This window comes from Pristiophorus japonicus, chromosome 6 (assembly GCF_044704955.1).
Source record: "Pristiophorus japonicus isolate sPriJap1 chromosome 6, sPriJap1.hap1, whole genome shotgun sequence".
NCBI classification, from domain to species: domain Eukaryota; kingdom Metazoa; phylum Chordata; class Chondrichthyes; family Pristiophoridae; genus Pristiophorus; species Pristiophorus japonicus.
In genome coordinates this window covers 143,470,980-143,494,303 of record NC_091982.1, presented here as the reverse complement: position 1 = coordinate 143,494,303, position 23,324 = coordinate 143,470,980, and the positions used below count along the sequence as shown (strand labels likewise).

Here is a 23,324-nt window from a genome sequence, read left to right as displayed (position 1 = left end):
ACCTCTAGAAATAATGGCTTTGCTAACCTGTGACGCAACTTTTAGTGATTGGTGTATTTGTACTCAGAGATCCCTTTGTTCCTCTACCCCACCTAGACTCTCGCCCTCCAAGTAATAAGTGACCTCCCTATTCTTCCTACCAAAACGTAATACCTCACATTTATCTGTGTTGAACTTCATTTGCCAATTATATGCCCATTCTGCAAGTTTATTAATGTCCTCCTGTAATTTGTTGCCGTCCTCCTCAGTACTGTACTGACTATCGCCCCAAAACTGGAAAGTTGTGATTGCACTCGCGAGGGTACAGAGGAGATTTATGAAGATGTTGCCTGGACTGGAGAATTTTAGCTGGGAGGAAAGATTGGATAGGCTGGGTTTTGTTTTCTTTGGAACAGAGGAGGCTGAGGGGAGACCTTATTGAGGTACGGACCAAGAGCTGGAAAGTGGGATTAGGCTGGATAGCTGTTTGTCAGCTGGTGTGGACACGATGGGCCGAAATGGCCTACTTCCGTGCTGCAAATTTCTATGGTTCTGTGATATCATCCACAAATTCAGAAATTGTGTTTCTAAAGGAGTAGGGGGAGCACAGATGGAAGGTGTTTAGGGAGTGTGGAAACCTAGACCTCTTTCCTCATCAGCATGCTGAATGATTATTTAATTTAAAAGCTCTTGGGGCCTGGCAGTGACACTCCACAGTAACAGGCCAGCTCCACAAACGGCACCCGATCCTGCTGGTGGACCATTAGTGTCAGCTGTGGCTCAGTGGGTAACATTCTCGCCTCCGAATCAGAAGGTTGTGGGTTCAAGTCCCACTCCAGGGACTTGAGCATATAAATCTAGGCTGACACTCCAGTGCAGTGCTGAGGGGGGAGTGCTGCGCTGTCGGAGGTGCCGTCTTTCGGATGAGACCTTAAACCGAGGCCCCGTCTGGCCTCTCAGGTGGGTGTAAAAGATCCCATTGAACTATTTCAAAGAGCAAGGGAGTTATCCCCAGAGTCCCGGCCAATATTTATCCCTCAATCAACATAACAAAAACAAACCTAGATTATCTGGTTATTATCACATTGCTGTGCGCAAATTGGCTGCTGCCTTTCCCACATTACAACAGCGACTACTCTCCAAAAGGACTTCGTTGGCTGTGAGATGCCCAGTGGTCGTGCAAGGCGCTATAGGAATGCAAGTCTTTGTGCGGGCGGCGGCCCGCAGTGCGCATGCTCAGTGCGGCGCTTGGCTGAGCGGGCTGAAGGATGACAAGATGGCGACCGCGATGTACCTGGAGCATTACCTGGACAGTGAGTAGGGGGGCAAACAGGGCGGGCCCAGCCCCCCTGCACCAGTCACCGGGGCCTCAGCCAGCGGGTAGGATTTAGGCCCAAATCCGGGGTACACACTGGGCCCCTGGCCGAGCCGCGTGTCCCCGCTGGCAGGCGGCCTTCCCCCCGAGCGGACCCGGGCTCCGGTCCTCTCTGCCTTCTGCACCAACCCGCGCTCCCGCTCGGCTCGGTCCGGCTCCGAAAGGTTTTTAAGTTTCGAGAAGATTCAAGAATTTCTGGCCGCGCTCGGCCCACACTGCGCACGCGCGAACAGATTGCCCTCCTCCCGCCTCCCGAAGGCTGAATATATGTAAACATCTGGGGGGTCTGTAACAGTGGGGGCAGGGGCAGTGTTCTGTAACAGTGCGGGGCAGGGGCAATGTTCTGGGGGCAGTGGTTTGTAACAGTGCGGGGCAGGGGCAATGGTCTGTAACTGCGGATAGAGGCAGTGGCCTGTAACAGTGCGGGGCAGGGGCAGGGGCAGTGGCCTGTAACAGTGAGGGGCAGTAGCCTGTAACAGTGCGGGACAGGGTCAGTGGTCTGTAACAGTGCGAATAGAGGCAGTGGCCTGTAACAGTGCGGGGCAGGGGCAGTGGCCTGTAACAGTCAGGGGCAGGGGCAGTGGCCTGTAACAGTCAGGGGCAGTGGCCTGTAACAGTGCGGGACAGGGTCAGTGGTCTGTAACAGTGCGGCGGCGGGGGGTGGGTAAGGGGAATGGTCTGTAACCGTGCGGGCAGTGGGGATAATGGGCAATGGTCTTAGTGCAGGCGGGAGTGATGGGCAGGGATCTGCAATAGTGCATGCAGGGGTTTTAACGCGGAGTGAACCTCAATGAGGCATCCAAGGATTGCAATGGACAAGCATCCATAATAACGTGGGTAGTATGATATACGTCCCTGCTTCAGCACTTCGGCTGCTGAAACCTTCATCCATGCCTTTGTCATCTCCAGACTCAACTATTCCAATGCTGTCTTGACTCCCAACCTCCACCTTCTGTAATGTTCAGCTCATCCAACATTCTGCTGACCATATTCTATCCCGCTTACCCTTCAACCTTGTGCTCGCTGACATCTTAACTACTTGTTGCAGTAAATGGGCACATTTTGAATTGAATCCTTGGTTTGCAGATTCTCCACACTGCTGATTACATTTTAACTGCTTTTTCATTGAATTGGTTGTTCAGCTCACTGCTGTTTGTGAAATCTTGCTGTGTGCAACAGGCTGCCACATATGCTTACATAACAATTCAGCGCACTTCAAAACAGCTCACTGGACATGAAGCATCTTGGGAGCTGCACACAGGTGCTATATAAATGCAAGGTTTTAAAATTTTTCGCCCATGCTTTCAGAACTGTTAATTGGATATGATATTTGTAACACAATGAGCAACAGGAATAAAACCCGAAACATGTGGAGCTGTTTTTATTTTTATAGAGCAAAATAAATCAAAACAGGCCAAAATTAGTAAACAAAGCTTCTAATAAGTGACAATTGGCATGCAGATTCCGACCCACCTGTCCTCCAGCAGACCCCATTATACTTCCCATTGATACCCCCTTCCTAATAAATTTTTAATTACATCCCCGCTTCCCTTACACACAAACACACCTGTTATATTTCACCCATACTTGGCAGGTTCTGTTGGATTTTTCCAGCCTGAACTTTAATTAATGGCTCCTCCCTATTCATTCGCCCCTTTGCTTATACTTTGGCTTTCCTCCAGCGCACACTATGGCAGATTCCCTGTTGCATCCCTCCTGCCCACTCTATTGTGGACTGTCTCTTCATTTTGCTCACATAACTGCACTCCAAAAGTAATGAATTTTGTGAAGCGATTTGAGACATAAGCGCAGGCCTAGTTTCTCATTCCATTCCCTCCTGCTCGCACTCTTGAGGATCTTTCAGCAGATCCTTTCAATTCCCTGACTGCACTTTTGCAAATTCTTGTGTTACGTTCCCCTCTACCCACATTTTTTAGATCATATAATCATCAGTGTGGAGAATCTGCAAACCAAGGGCTCAGTTTAAAATGTGCCCATTTCCTGCATCAGTAGTTTAGATGCTTAGTTTGAAAATGTGCTTGCAGTGAAAATGAAAACTTAAGCCACCTCTGTGCTCTGACAGGTATTGAAAACCTTCCCTGTGAGCTTCAGCGGATCTTCCATCTGATGCGAGACCTGGACCAGAGATCTGAAGGTGTGTACATCACGACGAGGGAATATGTGTCAAACCTAGAGTTTTAGGGGTTTGGGGTTTCATTGTGGGGGGTGCAGTGGATCACGTCACGGTGAGCTTTCAGATTTTGGCATGAAGGTGTGAAAATGTAATCTTTTAATTGGGGTCTCTGACTAACATACATAACTTAATTTTCCAGGAAGTTCTCGTAGTAGTTCTGTAAATTATTTTCCAATACCCTTTTCAATTCAGCAAAGCTTTTTTTCACCTTATTAAAGTAAGAAATGTAAGCAGTGGCCATTGGAACATTTTCGAACAGAATCGTAGTTGTCCCATTGAATCTTCTGTACGTGCCACCACTCCTTACTACTTGCTTCCCGTACCCTTTAATATGCCTCTTTTTCAAGCAACTGTGCAATCCCTTTTTAAAAAATACTCATGGAGTCTGCTTATATGATTATCTTAAATTTATGTCCTCATTACTGTCTCTCTGACCAATAGAAACAATCAAACGATTTTGTCGTAATGATTTTGAAGTCCTCTAACAGATCCAACTGCAACCTTGTACAAGTTCAACTTATTTCCTTTTGTATTCTATGTCTCGAGATACAATACCAAGGGTTGCACTTGCCTTTTTATAGCCTCCTACTGCATTGCCACCTTTAATGGCCTGTGTATCTGCACACCAAAATGCTTCTGCTCCTGTGTGCTTTTTAATTCATACCAGTTATCTTACAAGATGTTGGTGTTCATGTTTTCCCTTTCTTTGATGTTTAATATAAATGGCCTGGCTGCTTTCATGTCCTAAAAATGGTATCCTTGTGGTTTACATTTTCAGTAATTTTCCATTGATACGCCAGAGTAGCTGATGGGCTTTCCAAGTTCTAGCATGCTCTGTGAATGTTGACAATCAAACATTTCTAGATGTTTTAGGTACAGGTGTCTCTTCAGAGTTGTAGTTTGCCAGTTTGAGTCTCTCAGGTTGTCAATGATGGGTCTAAGAACGAGCATGAAATCAAGGCTCAGGCTTCTCGTGTAGATCCGTGCTTCTGACAAGAAACATTGTTACAGGCATTTTGACAAAGGTAAATGATGTTGTATAGATAAGACTAATCATTCTTGTAAGTTAAGTATTGTTGTGTTAAAACTATTTTCCATTATTAAGTATTCAACTTAGTGAACAAATCAAATTGGTGATCGAAATGACTTTCCAAAAATCTCTCTCGTGATTTGATTAGTTTCCCCTATTTTTTAATTGGTAGGTCCTGCTGACTTCTCATTCTTGGTTTGTTTTAATATATCCTTCGTAGTTCCTCGTTGAAGTTTATCCATCTAATTTCCTTGAATTTGGCTTGCATACCCCTTTAGTTGTAATTCGATGCTGTTTTATAACTGAACATCTCTGTGGGGCGGGGCTATAAAAAGAGCTGGAGCATGCCACTGCAGCTTCCAGTGCGAGCTGACACAAATGTGCGACGGCTTTGAAGTGGGAAACTTGGGTAACCAGGTCCCAGATTGCCGTTTGGAGCGTGGGCAGAAGCATTGGCGGGGCCCTGGTACAGCAGAGGAGCAGGAAGGTTGCGATGAGTGATCAGGGCGGAGGAGTGATGAGGGAGACATGAGGAATCGTGGCTGAGATTTGGTGGGTGATCATGATGGAGGTACGGCAAATGTTTGGTGCGGCGGGAGATTGTGGTGGATGTGCGAAGAGTGTTTTTGTGGCGGAGGGGCGGTGAGAGTTCGTGGCGGAGGCGCGGCGAATGTTTGTGGTGGAGGAGCGGCGAGAGATCGTGACTGAAGTGCGGTGAACGAGGGTACGGGGCCCAGAAGAGGCGAGGGCCCAGGGGCAGCATGGGTCAGCCCACACTGCGATATGTGTGCGCACTAGGTCCATGCAGCAGAGCAGGTCTCCAGTCTCCCTTGCCACTGGACCAAGGCCTAGCTCTCAAGCCCGTGTGGTGGCTGGTGTACAACGGTCACCACAGTTAAAAAAATCCACGCACCCCCACAATTGGAGTTCAGGACTGGAACATCGGGTCCTTCATTGAAACATCTGTGAACTCATGTGGAAGCAAGTCATCCTCGTTCGAGGGACCGCCTGTGATGATAACTGAAAGATTTGAATCAAATCTGCTGCTCGAATTTTGCATATAGTAAGGTTTGCTGCTCAGAGTTGATGCATAAAGGTGCGGTGTGGTGGATAAACATACCAAACATGTTTTTAATAACGTACTAGTGGAACCCTCATAGCGACTCGGGATAATGGATGTTATGCCATTTGGTATTGTGGATTTCTAGCAGAATTTTGAGAAATTCAGGCTGTCTTACCATGAAAACTATAAATTGGTCTTGATTATTTACGAGGTAATCAATTTTTATCTCTTTTAAAACCGAACAAGATGATAGTTAAAATGTACCACAATGGAAATATTTACCATTTGATTTAGCAGCACTGGGAGAGGTGCTGGGGTTTGATACTCTAAAGATTGGTGCTGGGGTTTTGCAGCACGTGGTTAGTTGCTGCGGTCCCAGGCTTGGCAGCAGTGGGTGTCCTGAGGTATTGTAGCCCTTGGTTATGTGGCACCTTTGGGTTTGACAGTATTGAGGTGGAGACTCTGGGGTTTGCGAACACTGGCGGTGGGTCCTGCAATTTGGCAGTGCTGCTGCAAGGGAAGTGGAGTTGGAATCTGATTTCTGGCTTCATGATTTGAGGTGTGAATTGGCTAGAATAGACTGGCAAATGATACCAGGCATTGTGGATAGGCAATGGCAAACATTCAAAGATCACATGGATGAACTTCAGCAATTGTACATCCCTGTCTGGAGTAAAAATAAAACGGGGAAGGTGGCTCAACCGTGGCTAACAAGGGAAATTAAGGATAGTGTTAAATCCAAGGAAAAGGGCATATAAATTGGCCAGAACCAGCAGCAAACCTGAGGACTGGAGAAATTTAGAATACAGCAGAGGAGGACAAAGGGTTTAATTAAAAGGAAGAAAATAGAGTACGAGAAGAAGCTTGCCGGGAACATAAAAACTGACTGCAAAAGCTTCTATAGATATGTGAAGTGAAAAAGATTAGTGAAGACAAACTTAGGTCCCTTGCAGTCGGATTCAGATGAATTTATAATGGGGAACAAAGAAATGGCAGACCAATTGAACAAATACTTTGGTTCTGTCTTCACGAAGGAAGACACAAATAACCTTCCGGAAGTACTAGGGGACCGAGGGTCGAGTGAGAAGGAGGAACTGAAGGATATCCTTATTAGGCAGGAAATTGTATTAGGGAAATTGATGGGATTGAAGGCCGATAAATCCCTGGGGCCTGATAGTCTGCATCCCAGAGTACTTAATGAAGTGGCCCTAGAAATAGTGGATGCATTGGTGGTCATTTTCCAAAAGTCTATCGACTCGGGATCAGTTCTCATGGATTGGAGGGTAGCTAATGTGACATCACTTTTTAAAAAGGGAGGGAGAGAGAAAGTGGGTAATTATAAACCGGTTAGCCTGACATCAGTGGTTGGGAAAATGTTGGAATCAATTATTAAGGATGAAATAGCAGCGCATTTGGAAAGCAGTGACAGGATCGGTCCAAGTCAGCATGGATTTATGAAGGGGAAATCATGCTTGACAAATCTTCTGGAATTTTTTGAGGATGTAACTTGTAGAGTGGACATGGGAGAACCAGTGGATGTGGTATATTTGGACTTTCAAAAGGCTTTTGACAAGGTCCCACACAAGAGATTTGTGTGCAAAATCAAAGCACATGATGTTGGGGGTAATATACTGACGTGGATAGACAGCTGGTTGGCAGACAGGAAGCGGAGAGTCGGGATAAACAGGTCCTTTTCAGAATGGCAGGCAGTGACTAGTGGAGTGCAGCAGGGCTCAGTGCTGGGACCCCAGCTCTTTACAATACACATCAATGATTTGATGAAGGAATTGAGTGTAATATCTCCAAGTTTGCAGATGACACTAAACTGGGTGGCGGTGTGAGCTGTGAGGGGGACGCTAAGAGGCTGCAGGGTGACTTAGACAGGTTAGGTGAGTGGGCAACTGTATGGCAGATGCAGTATAATGTGGATAAATGTGAGGTTATCCACTTTGGGGGCAAAAACGCAAAGACAGAATATTATCTGAATGGTGGCAGATTAGGAAAAAGGGAGGTGCAACGAGACCTGGGTGTCATGGTTCATCAATCATTGAAAGTTGCCATACATGTACATTAGGCGGTAAAGAAGGCAAATAGTATGTTGGCCTTCATAGCTAGGGGATTTGAGTATAGGAGTACGGAGGTCTTACTGCAGTTGTACAGGGCCTTGGTGAGGCCTCACCTGGAATATTGTGTTCAGTTTTGGTCTCCTAAGCTGAGGAAGGACGTTCTTGCTATTGAGGGAGTGCAACGAAGGTTCACCAGACTGATTTCTGGGATGGCTGGACTGACATATGAAGAGAGACTGGATCAACTGGGCCTTTATACATTGAAGTTTAGAAGGATGAGAGGAGATCTCATAGAAACATACAAGATTCTGACGGGACGGGGCAGGTTAGATGCGGGTAGATTGTTCCCGATGTTGGTGAAGTCCAGAACCAGGGGACACAGTCTTGGGATAAGGGGTAGGCCATTTAGGACTGAGATGAGGAGAAACTTCTTCACTCAGAGAGTTGTTAACCTGTGGAATTCCCTGCCGCAGAGAGTTGCTGATGCCAGTTCATTGGATATATTCAAGAGGGAGTTAGATATGGCCCTTACGGCTAAGGGGATCAAGGGGTATGGAGAGAAAGCAGGAAAGGGGTACTGAGGGAATGATCAGCCATGATCTTATCGAATGGTGGTGCAGGCTCGAAGGGCCGAATGGCCTACTACTGCACCTCTTTTCTATGTTTCATGAGGAAGAAGCTGGATCTGGCTTTTCTGGGAGAGGGAAACTTGGAAATAAGTTTGTAAGAGATCTGCTCGGAGATTGAGGTATGCTTTTTGATTGGTTCCTGGAAAATGTTTTCAGATATCAATAGTAAATAGGCATATGGCTCTTTCTATGTTTGTGCCATGCCTTTATCTGCATTGACCCTATGCTCTAGAATTCCCTCACTGAACCTCTCTTCCATTAAGACCATCCTTAAAACCCACCTCTTTGACCAAGCTTTTATTTACCCCCTCTTAATATTTCCTTTGGCTCAGTACCCGGGAATGTCAAGGGTTGTGAGACTCGTTGTGTATAATGCCATTGATGTACAATGGTCTTTTATGTTCTATCCCGTCAGCCTATGTATTTGTGTTTGTGGCCGTTGTCAGTGATTCTGTGGACAGAACATAGAGAACAAACAGCAGCTCTCTCTGGTCCCTCATTGGAGAGGAAATGCAGCCTTTGGTATATACTGTGGAAGTGGGATACAAATTGAGAGTTCTGATTTTAATGAATTCATCAAAGACCATTTTTTTCCAAGCTCAGGGAGAAAATGCTCCATTTTACCCAATTGAAGGGAACAGGATCTGGAAGCTACCTAATTTACAAATGGCAGTTATATTGCTAGAAAAGGAAAACGTGATTATTATCCAATTTATCCTTTAAAGGACTTGTGTGGGTTTTGCTCTTTCTGTAGCTACTTTGCTTAACAGAGGAAAATTACTTAATTTAGCACTCTTGTTCTGTACTTTTTATTCTGTCTCTGTTTTCTGGGTCTTGTTTTTTTCGTACTTGCAAGATTAAATAGTTTGACCATATACCTTTAAGTCGTTTTTAAAAATTCCATTATGATCTGAGCCAGCATGGTGGAAAGACATTACAGTATGCCTCAGCACCAGTGAGTTTGGTGGGGTGGGGGTACAGGGTGCAAATCAGCCAGACTTTCTGCTCCTGGTTGCTATCCCGCAGTGTCCACGGGAAGTACGCAGTTGGAGTTTGGATGTAACAGAACCTGAATTCGGTTGTGATGCCTCCCCATGACCAATTATCCTGCCAGCATTATCTTACAGGTAGATTGTAGTCATTTATGTGCAGTACTAAATAATGCCTGCTTCCTGTGGAACTGTAGCCCAGCAGGGAATCAACATTTCACCAGGGGGGAAATTGGTGAGAATGAAAAATTCCATTGTTGCACCTTATTTTCTGATTGGCAAAAGTGTGGATTTGAGAGCAGTAAAGTTACTAATGGGAGGAGAAGGGAGGTGGGTATGGGGGTGGTAAATCGTGTAAAGTAGCGGGTGGTATTTATGTTCTTATACCCGTCTAATTGTTTGCAGTTAAAAAAGTAGAAATCGACAAATTGGCAACTGAATATATCTCAAACGTGAAGAACCTGTCTCCGGATCAACGGGTTGATCATCTGAAGAAGATTCAGCTTGCCTACAATAAATGCAGAGAATACAGCGATGATAAAGTGCAGCTAGCAATGGAGACGTATGAAATGGTGGGTGATCTGTGCGTCTGCAGGGGAATCTAAGGTTAATTACATTTGAGGGTTGGGGTAAAAGTGCAGTCATTTTCCTCAAGATGTAATTAGGTGGCTTGTACATGGTCTGTAGAAGAAATGGGCTTGATGGGCAATGGCATTTTATCAACTGCATGCGTAATACTCCAATAATATAATGAATGTTTCTGAAATACCAATGGTCTTATCTATTGCCTTTTTCCCAAGTAATGGTAGACATTACATTAAACTGCAAAATAAACTGCAGCTTTCATGGGTATAATCCTAATGAGCTAAACCACACATAGAAATGTTGCACTAAATTGGTACAAAATATGAAAGTATCTCAATCTGACACTATCAAACAGTCTAGAGGGAGAACAGTACTCCCAAGAAGACTGGGCCATTGAGGTAGGGGAAAATTGGAAATACTGCAAATTATGTCTAGACATAGAGATGTTTGTACTTTGTCCTGATGCAAATGAGACCAGTGGATATTTCACTTCTCCAGCTTTCTGCATTTATTTCATGCGTTGTTCTCCTAGCACTGTTTTGAAATTATGTCACCCTTTCAGTACACAGGACAAAATTCAGAGGCAGAAGTGACATGGAAAGATAATAACAATGATGTTTATTATATTCTGCATACTGAAAGGGTGATAACATTTCAAAACTGTGCCATTTTACTCAAGCTGCTAAAGTAGCATTGATGCTTTAAAGTGGAACTGTTCAGAGATCCCTAATTTCTATTACTGGCAGTATCTTCTGATGTAATACAGTTGGGCCAGGAGCCTGAGTGGTAGAAAGGTGGGACATTTCCCATTTCCCTGTCCCAGATTCTTTTGACTGTCGCTGATGTTCAGGGCATATTGTCACAGTGCTGCAGATCTGAATATGTGAACATTCACGTGGTCTTACGCTGTCTCGGAAATGATTTGTGTGCTTACGGCAGGTTGATAAACACATCAGACGGCTGGATGCTGAACTGGCCAGGTTTGAAGCTGATCTGAAGGAAAAGTTGGAATCAAGTGACTATGACAGCTCAGGAGGGAGAGCTAATAAGAGTAAGTCATGGTATTAATTGTTCTGATGGAGAAAATAATTCTGAAATGGAAAACTGGTATTCAGTAGAAAATTACCTAATTGGGAATAGGAGGCGGCCATTCAGCCCCTCGAGCCTTTTCCGCCATTCAGTTAGATCATGGCTGATCTGTATCTTAACTGCATTTACCCACCTCGGTTCCGTAACCCTCAACACCCTTGCCTAATCTAAATCTATCAATCTCAGTTTTGAAATTATCAATTGACCCCCAGCCTCAACAGCTGTTTTGGAGGATTAAAAATAAACTGGGCTTGCTAACTAACTCGGTGTTGAAATGCCACACACTGATTTTTGAGAGCGCAGGTTCCAAGCGGATGTCAAAAATATGAAGCTATCAGAGATTCATGTCTCATGCAACATCTGCCTTGTTTGTTTATCTCTTTTTCTTTACTGTTACTGTTCACTACCATATATCAGCCTTGACCGATGAAGATGAGGCTAGCTGGACTGCAGGTCACCACACGTTAAAAAAATCCAGGCATCTTCCACCCTTTAAGATTTAGTTTGGACCTGGAATTTTAGGTGCATCATTGAAACACCTGTGAACTTTTTGACGTGGAAACAAGTCATCCTCGGTTCGAGGGACTGCCTATGATGAGACCTCAAGTTAAACAGCACAGAAGGGTATCCATTTAGCATCTCTCTTAATAGGGAGAGAACTTGCTGCAACTGATTTGATAAGGATTTATTAATTGTTGTGTTATTCACATTCATCATCCTGATACAGACTTCTCCCAGATTCTCTCTTCTACTTCCCTCTCTCTCATTCAGTGTTGTTTATTTGGACTCTTGCTTTAAAAAAAACTCTGTCCAGGCAAGTTCCCTCCCTTTGCTATACATGTAAAATGAAAAAAAATCCATCCTCTTAAGAAAAGGCTAAAGAGTAAATTCAAAATCATCTCCAAACTGGCAACAGGAGAAATAGATGGGTTGAAGCTCAAAGTGCTAAAATTGACTGACAGATAGAACTACATATATACCCCACTGACCTGCACATCTCACCTGATGCTTTCTTTCCCCCTTTTTAGAAGGTAGAGCCCAGAAAGACAAGAGAGGGTCTCGGGGTCGTGGCAGACGGGGATCTGATGATGATGCACCAAAGAAGAAGAAGCAGAAAGCAGGGTAGGATGGATATTTGAATTTTTATAAACAGTGCTGTTGATTTTCATTTTGATATTTCTTCTTCCACCCCCACCCCCGCTGCCCGCTTCCATATCAACGCAGTTCCCTGCAGCTGCAAGTCCACTGTGATATATGGGGAGTATTTGAATCTAAAATACCCCATCTCCAACATATCGTAGAAAAGGGCTTGTAAGGCGTGAGAATCATCATTTTAATATTCTTCACAATCCTAAAGAGTTAGTCCAGGTGTGGATTTGTTCTGGGAAGTCAGGTGCTGGGTGTGTTTGCTTAATGTTTTGATGTCGGACTAGAACTTACTCAGCCAGCATGTATCAGTTGGTTGATAATGAAGAAGAAAGCTGTAGACTGCAGGAAGATATCAATGAACCGGTCAGGTGGGCAGAACAGTGGCAAATGGAATTCAATCCAGAGAAGTGTGAGGTAATGCATTTGGGGAGGGCTAACAAGGCAAGGAAATACACATTAAATGGTAGGACACTGAGAATTGTAGAGGAACAAAGGGACCTTGGAGTGCATGTCCACAGATCCCTGAAGGTAGCAGGCCAGGTAGATAAGGTGGTTAAGAAGGCATACGTAATAGGAGCAGGAGTAGGCCATTTAATAAGATCATGGCTGATCTGATTTTGGACTCAGCTCAACTTCCCTGCCTGCTATCCATAATCCTTTATTCCCTTATCGCTCAAAAATCTGTCTATCTCCGCCTTAAATATATTTAATGACCCAGCCTCCACAGCTCTGAGGTAGAGAATTCCACAGATTTACAACCCTCAGAAAAGAAATTCCTCCTCATTTCAGTTTTAAATGGGCGGTCGCTTATTCTGAGACTATGCCCCCTAGTTTTAGTTTCTCCTATGAGTGAAGATATCCTCTCTGCATCCACCTTGTCGAGCCCCCTCATTATCTTATATGTTTTGATAAGATCTGAACTTGCGTGAGTATAGGCCCAACCTACTCAACCTATCTTCATAAGTCAAGCCCTTCATCTCTGGAATCAACCTAGTGAACCTTCTCTGAACATCCTCCAATGCAAGAATATCCTTCCTTAAATACGGAGACCAAAACTGTACGCAGTACTCTAGATGTGGCTTCACCAATATCCTGTACAGTTGTAGCAGGACTTCTCTGCTTTTAAATTCTATTCCCCTTGCAATAAAGGCCAACATTCCATTTGCCTTGCTGTACCTGCATACTAACGTTTTGTGTTTCATGCACAAGGACCCCCAGGTCCTTCTGTACTGCAGCATTTTGCAATTTTTCTCCATTTAAATTATAATTTGCTTTTCTATTTTTTTCTGCCAAAGTGGATAACATTTTCCCACATTGTACTCCATCTGCAACATTTTTGCCCACTCTCATAGCCTGTCTGTATCCTTTTGCCGATTTCTTGTGTCCTCCTCACAATTTGCTCTACCACCCATCTTTGTATCAATAGCAAACTTGGCTACATTACACTTGGTCCCTTCATCCAAGTCATTAATATAGATTGTAAATAGTTGAGACCCCAGCACCGATCCCTGCGGCACCCCACTAGTTACTGTTTGCCAACCGGAAAGTGACCCATTTATTCCGACTCTCTGTTTTCTGTTAGTTAGCCAATCCTCTATCCATGCTGATATATTACCTCCAACCCTGTGAACTTTTATCTTGTGCAGTAACCTTTTATGTGGCACCTTATCGAATGCCTTCTAGAAATCCAAATACACCACATCCACTGGTTCCTCCTTATCCACCCTGCTCATTACATCCTCAGAAGAACTCCAACAAATTTGTCAAACATGATTTCCTTTTTATAAAACCATGTCGACTCTGCTTGATTGAATCATGCTTTTCCAAATGTCCTGCTACTGCTTCTTTAATAATGGACTCCAGCATTTTCCCAACAAAAGATATTATGCTAACTGGTCTATAGTTTCCTGCTTTCTGTCTGCCTCCTTTTTTAAATAGGGGCGTTACATTTGCGGTTTTCCAATCTACTGGGACCTCCCAGAATCCAGGGAATTTTGGTAGATTACAACCAATGCATCCACTATCTCTGCAGCCACTTCTTTTAAGACCCGAGGATGCAAGCCATCAGGTCCAGAGGACTTGTCCGTCTTTAGTCCCATTATTTTACCGAGTACTACTTCTTTAGTGATTGTATTAAGTTCCTCCCTGTCTATAGCCCCTTGATTATCCACTATTGGGATGTTTTTAGTGTCTTCTACTGTGAAGACCGATACAAAATATTTGTTCAAAGTCTCTGCATTATTAATTCCCCAGTCTCATCCTCTAAAGGACCAACATTTACTTTAGCCACTCTTTTCTTTTTTTATGTACCTATAGAAACTCTTACTATCTGTTTTTATATTTCGTGCTAGTTTGCTTTCATTATCTTCCCTCTCTATTTTTCTTTGTTCTTTGCTGGCTTTTAAAAGTTTCCCAATCCTCTGGCCTCCCACTAGCCTTGGCCACATTGTATGCCCTTGTTTTCAATTTGATATCATCCCTTAGTTCCTAAGTTAGCCACGGATGGTATCCCTTCTCTTACAGTCTTTCCTTCTCATTGGGATATATATTTGTTGAGAGTTATGAAATATCTCCTTAAATGTCTGCCACTTCTCATCAACCATCCCACACTTTAATCTATTTTCCCAGTCCACTTGAACCAACTCTGCCTTCATATCTTTGTAGTCTTCTTTGTTTAAGCTTAGGACACTGGTTTGAGATCCAACTTTCTCACCCTCCAACTGAATTTGCAATTCAAACATGCTGTGGTCACTCGTTCCTAAAGGATCCTTTACTTGGAGATCGTTTATTAATCCTGAAATTGGTAGGAAGTTTAGAGAGATAGGAAGGAGCTATTTCCCTTAGCAGAGGGATCAACAACTAGGGTGCATAGATTTAAAGGACTTGGTAGGAGGTTTAGAGGACATTTGAGGGGAAATGTTTTCCCCCAGATGGTGATGGGGGTCTGGAAAGCACTGCCTGAAAGGGTGGTGGAGGCAGAAACCCTCACCACATTTTAAAAGTACTTGGATGTGCACTTGAAGTGCTGTAACCTACAAGGCTACGGATTAAGAGCTGGAAAGTGGGATTAGGCTGGATAGCTCTTTGTCGGGTGGTACGGACACGATGGGCTGAAATGGCCGCCTTCTGTGCTGTAAATTTCTATGTGGGGGGAGGGCAGCCCTAATGATGAGAAGTAGCCGCATTGACTGGCACCAGGTAGGCAACACACACATTGGGTGTCTCATTCGTGGCTTCAGAGTACGCTAGCTATTCCCCTAATTATAGAATTCCCTATCACTACCACATTTCTCTTCTGCTCTCTTCCTAACCTCCCTGACAGCCTCTTCAGCCATTATGCCTTGGTCTGTATTGTGGTTGTCCTCCCCTCAGTCTTTCTCCTTGTCCTCATCGTATCTATCGGACAGGACCAGTTTCTGCGGGGACCTCCTTCTCCACCTTTCCTAAGTCCCCGCTATCCGGCTCCCTGACAATCACAGTCACCCCTTCCTGTGCTTTTCTCTGTGGGGTGTGACTATGCGCTGGATAAAACGATCCAAAAATCCCTCCCCTCCCTTATGTGTCGAAGTATCTCTAACTCGCAGTCCAGCTCAATGACTCTGAGCCGGAGTGACTGAAGACAGAGACATTTCCTGCCGATGTGGGAATCCGCGACAGTCTCGCTGTCCACAAACTCCTACATACTGCAGTCTTGACACATAGCCTACCCTGCCAGCTCTAGTCTTTATTTATCGATAGCCTGAATTAAAATTAGGTAGACTGCTTTTGTTTAATATAACAAATTACTTACTATTTAATTACCCTGCGAGCTCCTTCTCCATGCTCCCTGATGCCATTTTATCGGAATTTGTGCCAGCCATCTCCTTGCTCGGTGCTCCACACTGACTGACAATCCTCTCTCACTGCTGCTCCTTTTTAAACACGGCCGTCTCCTTCCTCGGTGCTCGATTGGAGCTAACCTCACATGTTTCAGTGCCAAACTGATTTACAATCCTTCAGAATGTAGTACAGGTTGAACCTCCGTTATCCAGAACTCTCTTACTCCTCATCCAGAACCATTCCCGGCCACCGGGTAATGCATGCGCAGAACTGCAACTTGAACAAATTGAAGTCCTTCCTCACAGCTGACTCCCGCAATCGCTGACCTGACCCCACGATCCACCCCCCCCCCCCCGGCCAATGATCTCTCTGCCGCACTCCCAGCCCCAAGCCAGCCAGCCCCGATATCCCCTTGCTCAGTACCTGTACCATCCAATTTAGCGTGACCACCCCTCGTCCGGAAAAATCTCTTATCCAGAACAGGTCAGGTCCCAAGGGTTCTGGATAAGGGAGGTTCAGCCTATATCCCCATACCCTGGCAATGTATTACTTACTCTTCTGAACTGGCAGCCACTTTTGTTTCACCAATGCATGTCTATTCAATGAGGTCTCTTCAATTGATCCTGCTTTGGTACTGGCCGTTATCTCAGCCAGTGTGAATCGATCAAGCTGAAGATCTGGATTTCAGATGATGGGCCTCGGAGTGCAGTGTCCTTCTCAGGAATTCCCCTATGCCATCTTCTCCCCAGCTGATAACCAGACACATCACTGTCTTGGGGGTGGGGGACAGATTTTCAGGATGGATGGGCTCGATGCAAGTGAAATACAGAAAATCTGCAAGGCATAAGTACTACTACTTGCATTTCTATAGCGCCTTTAGGGTAGCAAAACATCCCAAGCCGCTTCATGAGCGATGTCAGTGAAAATGTTGACAACACGTCATAAACGGAGATATCAGAACTAATGAGCAAAAGCTTGGTCAAAGAGGTTTTTTTTTCAAACAACCACTTAAAGTTCTGGCTGTTGCAGCTGGGCCTGGAATATTTCCCGGCACTGATGTAGGGTATATGATGTGACAGTGGAGCTATACTGTTAGGGAGGCATTGGGAGGGTCAGTGGCCCACTGGAGTTCAGAGTGGAAGGTCAGGGTGGTCACGGCCATGATGCTCATCACTTGCTGGAGGAAAAGAGACCAGGTCACCAATGGGGAAGGAGAGGTTCAGTCGTCGCTGAAGGAGGAGGAAAGGCCAACTGCCGTGTAGAAGAGGAGGCCCGGTTACCGTTGAGGAGGTCACCAGTGGGGAAGAAGAGGTCCAGCCGTTTCCGAAGGAGAGGAGGCCCAGATGTCGTCGTGGAGGAGAGGCCCATCTTCAGCCGCTGGAGGGGACCTGATTGTCGTTGGAGGGGGCCCGATCGCCTAGTCAGTGGCTCGCCGGGCGTCGTCGAGTATCGGTTGACGTCAAGGTCGAGGTCGCCGAAGGAGGGAAAATGATGATGATGACTGTTAGGGAATGGATGTTCTTAGAAGTTTATAAGTTATTCCACATGATAATAGGGCTCAAAGGCATGTATTGGCTTTCATAGGAATTAAGCATAGTGATAACTATTAATAGGTTACAATTTTTGAACTTGAGGGGATCAGCTGACTAAGCCTTGTTGAATTCTGAAGTATCTATTCCAACAGCCCTCTTTATATACCTTCTTCACTTTGGCTACGTGAGTACCATCATGTTATCAAAGGTTTACCTCATCCCGTTATTCACTTAATGAATTTCAGTTTTAACAAGTACGCCTAATCCATAAATCTTATGAAGCCTTTATCTGACTAAGTTGTCAATCAAATCATTCAACTGGATAGAAACATAGAAACATAGAAAATAGGTGCAGGAGTAGGCCATTCGGCCCTTCTAGCCTGCACCGCCATTCAATGAGTTCATGGCTGAACATTCAACTTCAGTACCCCATTCCTGCTTTCTCGCCATACCCCTTGATCCCCCTAGTAGTAAGGACCTCATCTAACTCCTTTTTGAATATATTTAGTGAATTGGCCTCAACAACTTTCTGTGGTAGAGAATTCCACAGGTTCACCACTCTCTGGGTGAAGAAGTTCCTCCGCATCTCGGTCCTAAATGGCTTACCCCTTATCCTTAGACTGTGACCTCTGGTTCTGGACTTCCCCAACATTGGGAACATTCTTCCTGCATCTAACCTGTCTAACCCCGTCAGAATTTTAAACGTTTCTATGAGGTCCCCTCTCATTCTTCTGAACTCCAGTGAATACAAGCCCAGTTGATCCAGTCTTTCTTGATAGGTCAGTCCCGCCATCCCGGGAATCAGTCTGGTGAACCTTCGCTGCACTCCCTCAATAGCAAGAATGTCCTTCCTCAGGTTAGGAGACCAAAACTGTACACAATACTCCAGGTGTGGCCTCACCAATGCCCTGTACAACTGTAGCAACACCTCCCTGCCCCTGTACTCAAATCCCCTTGCTATGAAGGCCAACATGCCATTTGCTTTCTTAACCGCCTGCTGCACCTGCATGCCAACCTTCAATGACTGATGTACCATGACACCCAGGTCTCTTTGCACCTCCCCTTTTCCTAATCTGTCACCATTCAGATAATAGTCTGTCTCTCTCTTTTTACCACCAAAGTGGATAACCTCACATTTATCCACATTATACTTCATCTGCCATGCATTTGCCCACTCACCTAACCTATCCAAGTCGCTCTGCAGCCTCACAGCATCCTCCTCGCAGCTCACACTGCCACCCAACTTAGTGTCATCCGCAAATTTGGAGATACTACATTTAATCCCCTCATCTAAATCATTAATGTACAGTGTAAACAGCTGGGGCCCCAGCACAGAACCTTGCGGTACCCCACTAGTCACTGCCTGCCATTCTGAAAAGTACCCATTTACTCCTACTCTTTGCTTCCTGTCTGACAACCAGTTCTCAATCCATGTCAGTACACTACCCCCAATCCCATGTGCTCTAACTTTGCACATCAATCTCTTGTGTGGGACCTTGTCGAACGCCTTCTGAAAGTCCAAATATACCACATCAACTGGTTCTCCCTTATCCACTCTACTGGAAACATCCTCAAAAAATTCCAGAAGATTTGTCAAGCATGATTTCCCTTTCACAAATCCATGCTGACTTGGACCTATCATGTCACCTCTTTCCAAATGCACTGCTATGACATCCTTAATAATTGATTCCATCATTTTACCCACTACCGATGTCAGGCTGACCGGTCTATAATTCCCTGTTTTCTCTCTCCCTCCTTTTTTAAAAAGTGGGGTTACATTGGCTACCCTCCACTCCATAGGAACTGATCCAGAGTCAATGGAATGTTGGAAAATGACTGTTAACGCATCCACTATTTCCAAGGCCACCTCCTTAAGTACTCTGGGATGCAGTCCATCAGGCCCTGGGGATTTATCGGCCTTCAATCCCATCAATTTCCCCAACACAATTTCCTGGCTAATAAGGATTTCCCTCAGTTCCTCCTCCTTACTAGACCCCCCGACCCCTTTTATAACCGGATGGTTGTTCGTGTCCTCCTTCGTGAATACCGAACCAAAGTACTTGTTCAATTGGTCCGCCATTTCTTTGTTCCCCGTTATGACTTCCCCTGATTCTGACTGCAGGGGACCTACGTTTGTCTTTACTAACCTTTTTCTCTTTACATATCTATAGAAACTTTTGCAATCCGTCTTAATGTTCCCTGCAAGCTTCTTCTCATACTCCATTTTCCCTGCCCTAATCAAACCCTTTGTCCTCCTCTGCTGAGTTCTAAATTTCTCCCAGTCCCCAGGTTCGCTGCTATTTCTGGCCAATTTGTATGCCACTTCCTTGGCTTTAATACTATCCCTGATTTCCCTTGATAGCCACGGTTGAGCCACCTTCCCTTTTTTATTTCTATGCCAGAGAGGAATGTACAATTGTTGTAGTTCATCCATGCGGTCTCTAAATGTCTGCCATTGCCCATCCACAGTCAACCCCTTAAGTATCATTCGCCAATCTATCCTAGCCAATTCACGCCTCATACCTTCAAAGTTAGCCTTCTTTAAGTTCTGGACCATGGTCTCTGAATTAACTGTTTCATTCTCCATCCCAATGCAGAATTCCACCATATTATGGTCACTCTTCCCCAAGGGGCTTTGCACAACGAGATTGCTAATTAATCCTCTCTCATTACATAACACCCAGTCTAAGATGGCCTCCCCCCTAGTTGGTTCCTCGACATATTGGTCTAAAAAACCATCCCTTATGCACTCCAGAAAATCCTCCTCCACCGTATTGCTTCCAGTTTGGTTAGCCCAATCTATGTGCATATTAAAGTCACCCATTATAACTGCTGCACCTTTATTGCACGCACCCCTAATTTCCTGTTTGATGCCCTCCCCAACATCACTACTACTGTTTGGAGGTCTGTACACAACTCCCACTAACGTTTTTTGCCCTTTGGTGTTCTGCAGCTCTACCCATATAGATTCCACATCATCCAAGCTAATGTCCTTCCTAACTATTGCCTTAATCTCCTCCTTAACCAGCAATGCTACCCCACCTCCTTTTCCTTTTATTCTATCCTTCCTGAAAGTTGAATACCCCTGGATGTTGAGTTCCCAGCCCTGATCATCCTGGAGCCACGTCTCCGTAATCCCAATCACATCATATTTGTTAACATCTATTTGCACAGTTAATTCATCCACCTTATTGCGGATACTCCTTGCATTAAGACACAAAGCCTTTAGGCTTGTTTTTTTAACACCCTCTGTCCTTTTAGAATTTTGCTGTACAATGGCCCTTTTTGTTCTTTGCCTTGGGTTTCTCTGCCCTCCACTTTTCCTCATCTCCTTTCTGTCTTTTGTTTTTGCCTCCTTTTTGTTTCCCTCTATCTCCCTGCATTGGTTCCCATCCCCCTGCCATATTAGTTTAACTCCTACCCAACAGCACTAGCAAACACTCCCCCGAGGACATTGGTTCCGATTCTGCCCAGGTGCAGACCGTCCGGATTGTACTGGTCCCACCTCCCCCAGAACCGGTTCCAATGCCCCAGGAATTTGAATCCCTCCCTGCTGCACCATTGCTCAAGCCACGTATTCATCCTGCGATTCCTACTCTGACTAGCACGTGGCACTGGTAGCAATCCCGAGATTACTACTTTTGAGGTCCTACTTTTTAATTTAGCTCCTAGCTCCTTAAATTCATTTCGTAGGAACTCATCCCTTTTTTTACCTATGTCATTGGTACCAACGTGCACCACAACAACTGGCTGTTCTCCCTCCCTTTTTAGAATGTCCTGCACCCGCTCCGAGACATCCTTGACCCTTGCACCAGGGAGGCAACATACCATCCTGGAGTCTCGGTTGCGGCCGCAGAAACGCCTATCTATTCCCCTTACAATTGAATCCCCTATCACTATCGCTCGCCCACTCTTTTTCCTGCCCTCCTGTGCAACAGAGCCAGCCACGGTGCCATGAACTTGGCTGCTGCTGCCCGCTCCTGATGAGTCATCCCCCTCAACTGCACTCAAAGCAGTGTATCTGTTTTGCAGTGGGATGACCACAGGGGACCCCTGCACTACCTTCCTTGCACTACTCTTCCTGCTGGTCTTCCATTCCCTCGCTGGCTGTGGACCCTTCTCCTGCGGTAAGACCAACTCGCTACACGTGATACTCACGTCATTCTCAGCATTCCTTGCGCAGATGTGTCCTTGAAGGAGTTAATCCCAAAGAGGACAGCTGCTAAGGTTAAGAAAGCTTGTAGCTGAATGCTCTGCCTGCCTCTCTTCTGCAGTTACATCCGCGCCAGGGTGTCCCTGGAGATGGAGCATGCGGTGTATGCTCGCGGCGGAGGGACTGGAGTGCATTATCACCCCCGGCAACCAAATTTTAATTTGAACCATGTAACGTCTAAAGTTTAATTCGTTTGTTTGTTGGTTTAGTGCCCCTTTAATAAGGGGGCACTTGTATTACACTTGATTTACAGGGACAACTCAAAATAGTTGTAGCTGAATGCTTATCAACTAAAGTCTCTGTCTGGTAAACAAAACTGCCTTTTACAGCCTTCTAACAGAAACTTACTTAACAGGCAAAAGCTAAAAGTTAAGAATTAACAGTGTACAAACAAGGCAGTACCTATTCTCAGTCCCTCTGTCAAGAATCGATCCTGCTTGGTGTCAGGGGCTGAACAATGGGACGATGCACTCAGCTCGAAGCTTGGCTGGGGTAGATTGCACAGTAGCCAAACCTCACAGCCATTTGACCCTCACGAGTGGAACAGCACACGAAAAGGAGTACCTAGAGATGAAAGCTGTTTGTGTCTCTGCCAGTCAGCAGGTCGCACCAGTCTGCTCAAAGATCAGGGATACATTGACCTTCTCTTCAACACAAGTTTCTGCTGTTTCTACTGATCCCAAAAGGTTGGAGGGAAGCCAGTTGAAGAGATTTTGGTGGCACCTTAGCGTTGCTGAAAGCCTCATTGATGTCCTAGTGTCAAGCACTGCTCCACTTTCTATACCCGTAGATAAGATTTCTCTTCTCAACTGTCAGGCTAATTTCTGGTTGATAGCCTGATTATCAAGCAGATCAATTGTTGGACCGAGATCCACCTTTTACAGTTGTTGCCACCTGTTGAAATGGGGTTATGAAGCCAAATTGAACAAATCATCCATTAGGGCTCTCCCACATCTGTGGGCTTCATCTCGCAGTGTTACTCCCATCCTTGAGGATCTCCATCTCGGTTAAAATATATCTTGTGTGCACATACTGAAGTTACTGTGGTCTTTCATCAAATCCATTAGGGCACACCCCTTGGTACTTTGCTTCCTATAGGCATAGTTACAAAGTAAAAAAAAAAGGAAAAACTACAAACACGAAGAACATAAGTAATAGGAGCAGGAGTGGGCCATTTGGCCCCTCGATCCTGTTCCGCCATTTAATAAGATCGTGGCTGATTTGATCATAGACTCAGCTCTATTTCCTTGCCCGTTCCCCATAACCCTTGACACCTGAATCCTTGAAGGCTGAAATAAAAACAGAAATTGCTGAAAATATACAGCAGGCCAGTCAAAGAGAAAAGATATTTTGGGTGTGTACTCTTCATCTTATTCCTTTCTTTCTCTTTATAGATGCTGTGCATTGACAGCATTTTCTGTTTTGGTCACTATTGGCTAACTTGGACCTCAGTCTAGTTCTTCTCAAGTTAATGAATCCTCTGGTCGCACCATTTTGAATGTGTTCTTGTGTTTCCATCATGGGAACTGGTGCTGCTAATGGCTCTGGTTTCTGTGCACAAAGTTAGTGAACTAAACACTTTAGAAGTTGATCAGCAATGTTTGATCTGCCA

At 45.0% G+C, this 23,324-nt stretch overlaps 1 protein-coding gene across 1 annotated transcript in view; it reads left to right on the top strand.

The window, feature by feature from the left end:
• The first annotated feature begins 1,231 nt into the window (after window positions 1–1,231).
• Window positions 1,232–23,324, top strand: part of ing5a (inhibitor of growth family, member 5a) — a 47,732-nt gene continuing 25,639 nt past the window's right edge. The window contains exons 1-5 of the mRNA XM_070883230.1: window positions 1,232–1,292; window positions 3,438–3,509; window positions 9,731–9,897; window positions 10,850–10,961; window positions 12,028–12,121. Of these exons, the coding sequence (XP_070739331.1) occupies window positions 1,256–1,292; window positions 3,438–3,509; window positions 9,731–9,897; window positions 10,850–10,961; window positions 12,028–12,121 (482 nt within the window). The 5' untranslated portion in view covers window positions 1,232–1,255. The remainder of the gene's footprint in view (window positions 1,293–3,437; window positions 3,510–9,730; window positions 9,898–10,849; window positions 10,962–12,027; window positions 12,122–23,324) is intronic.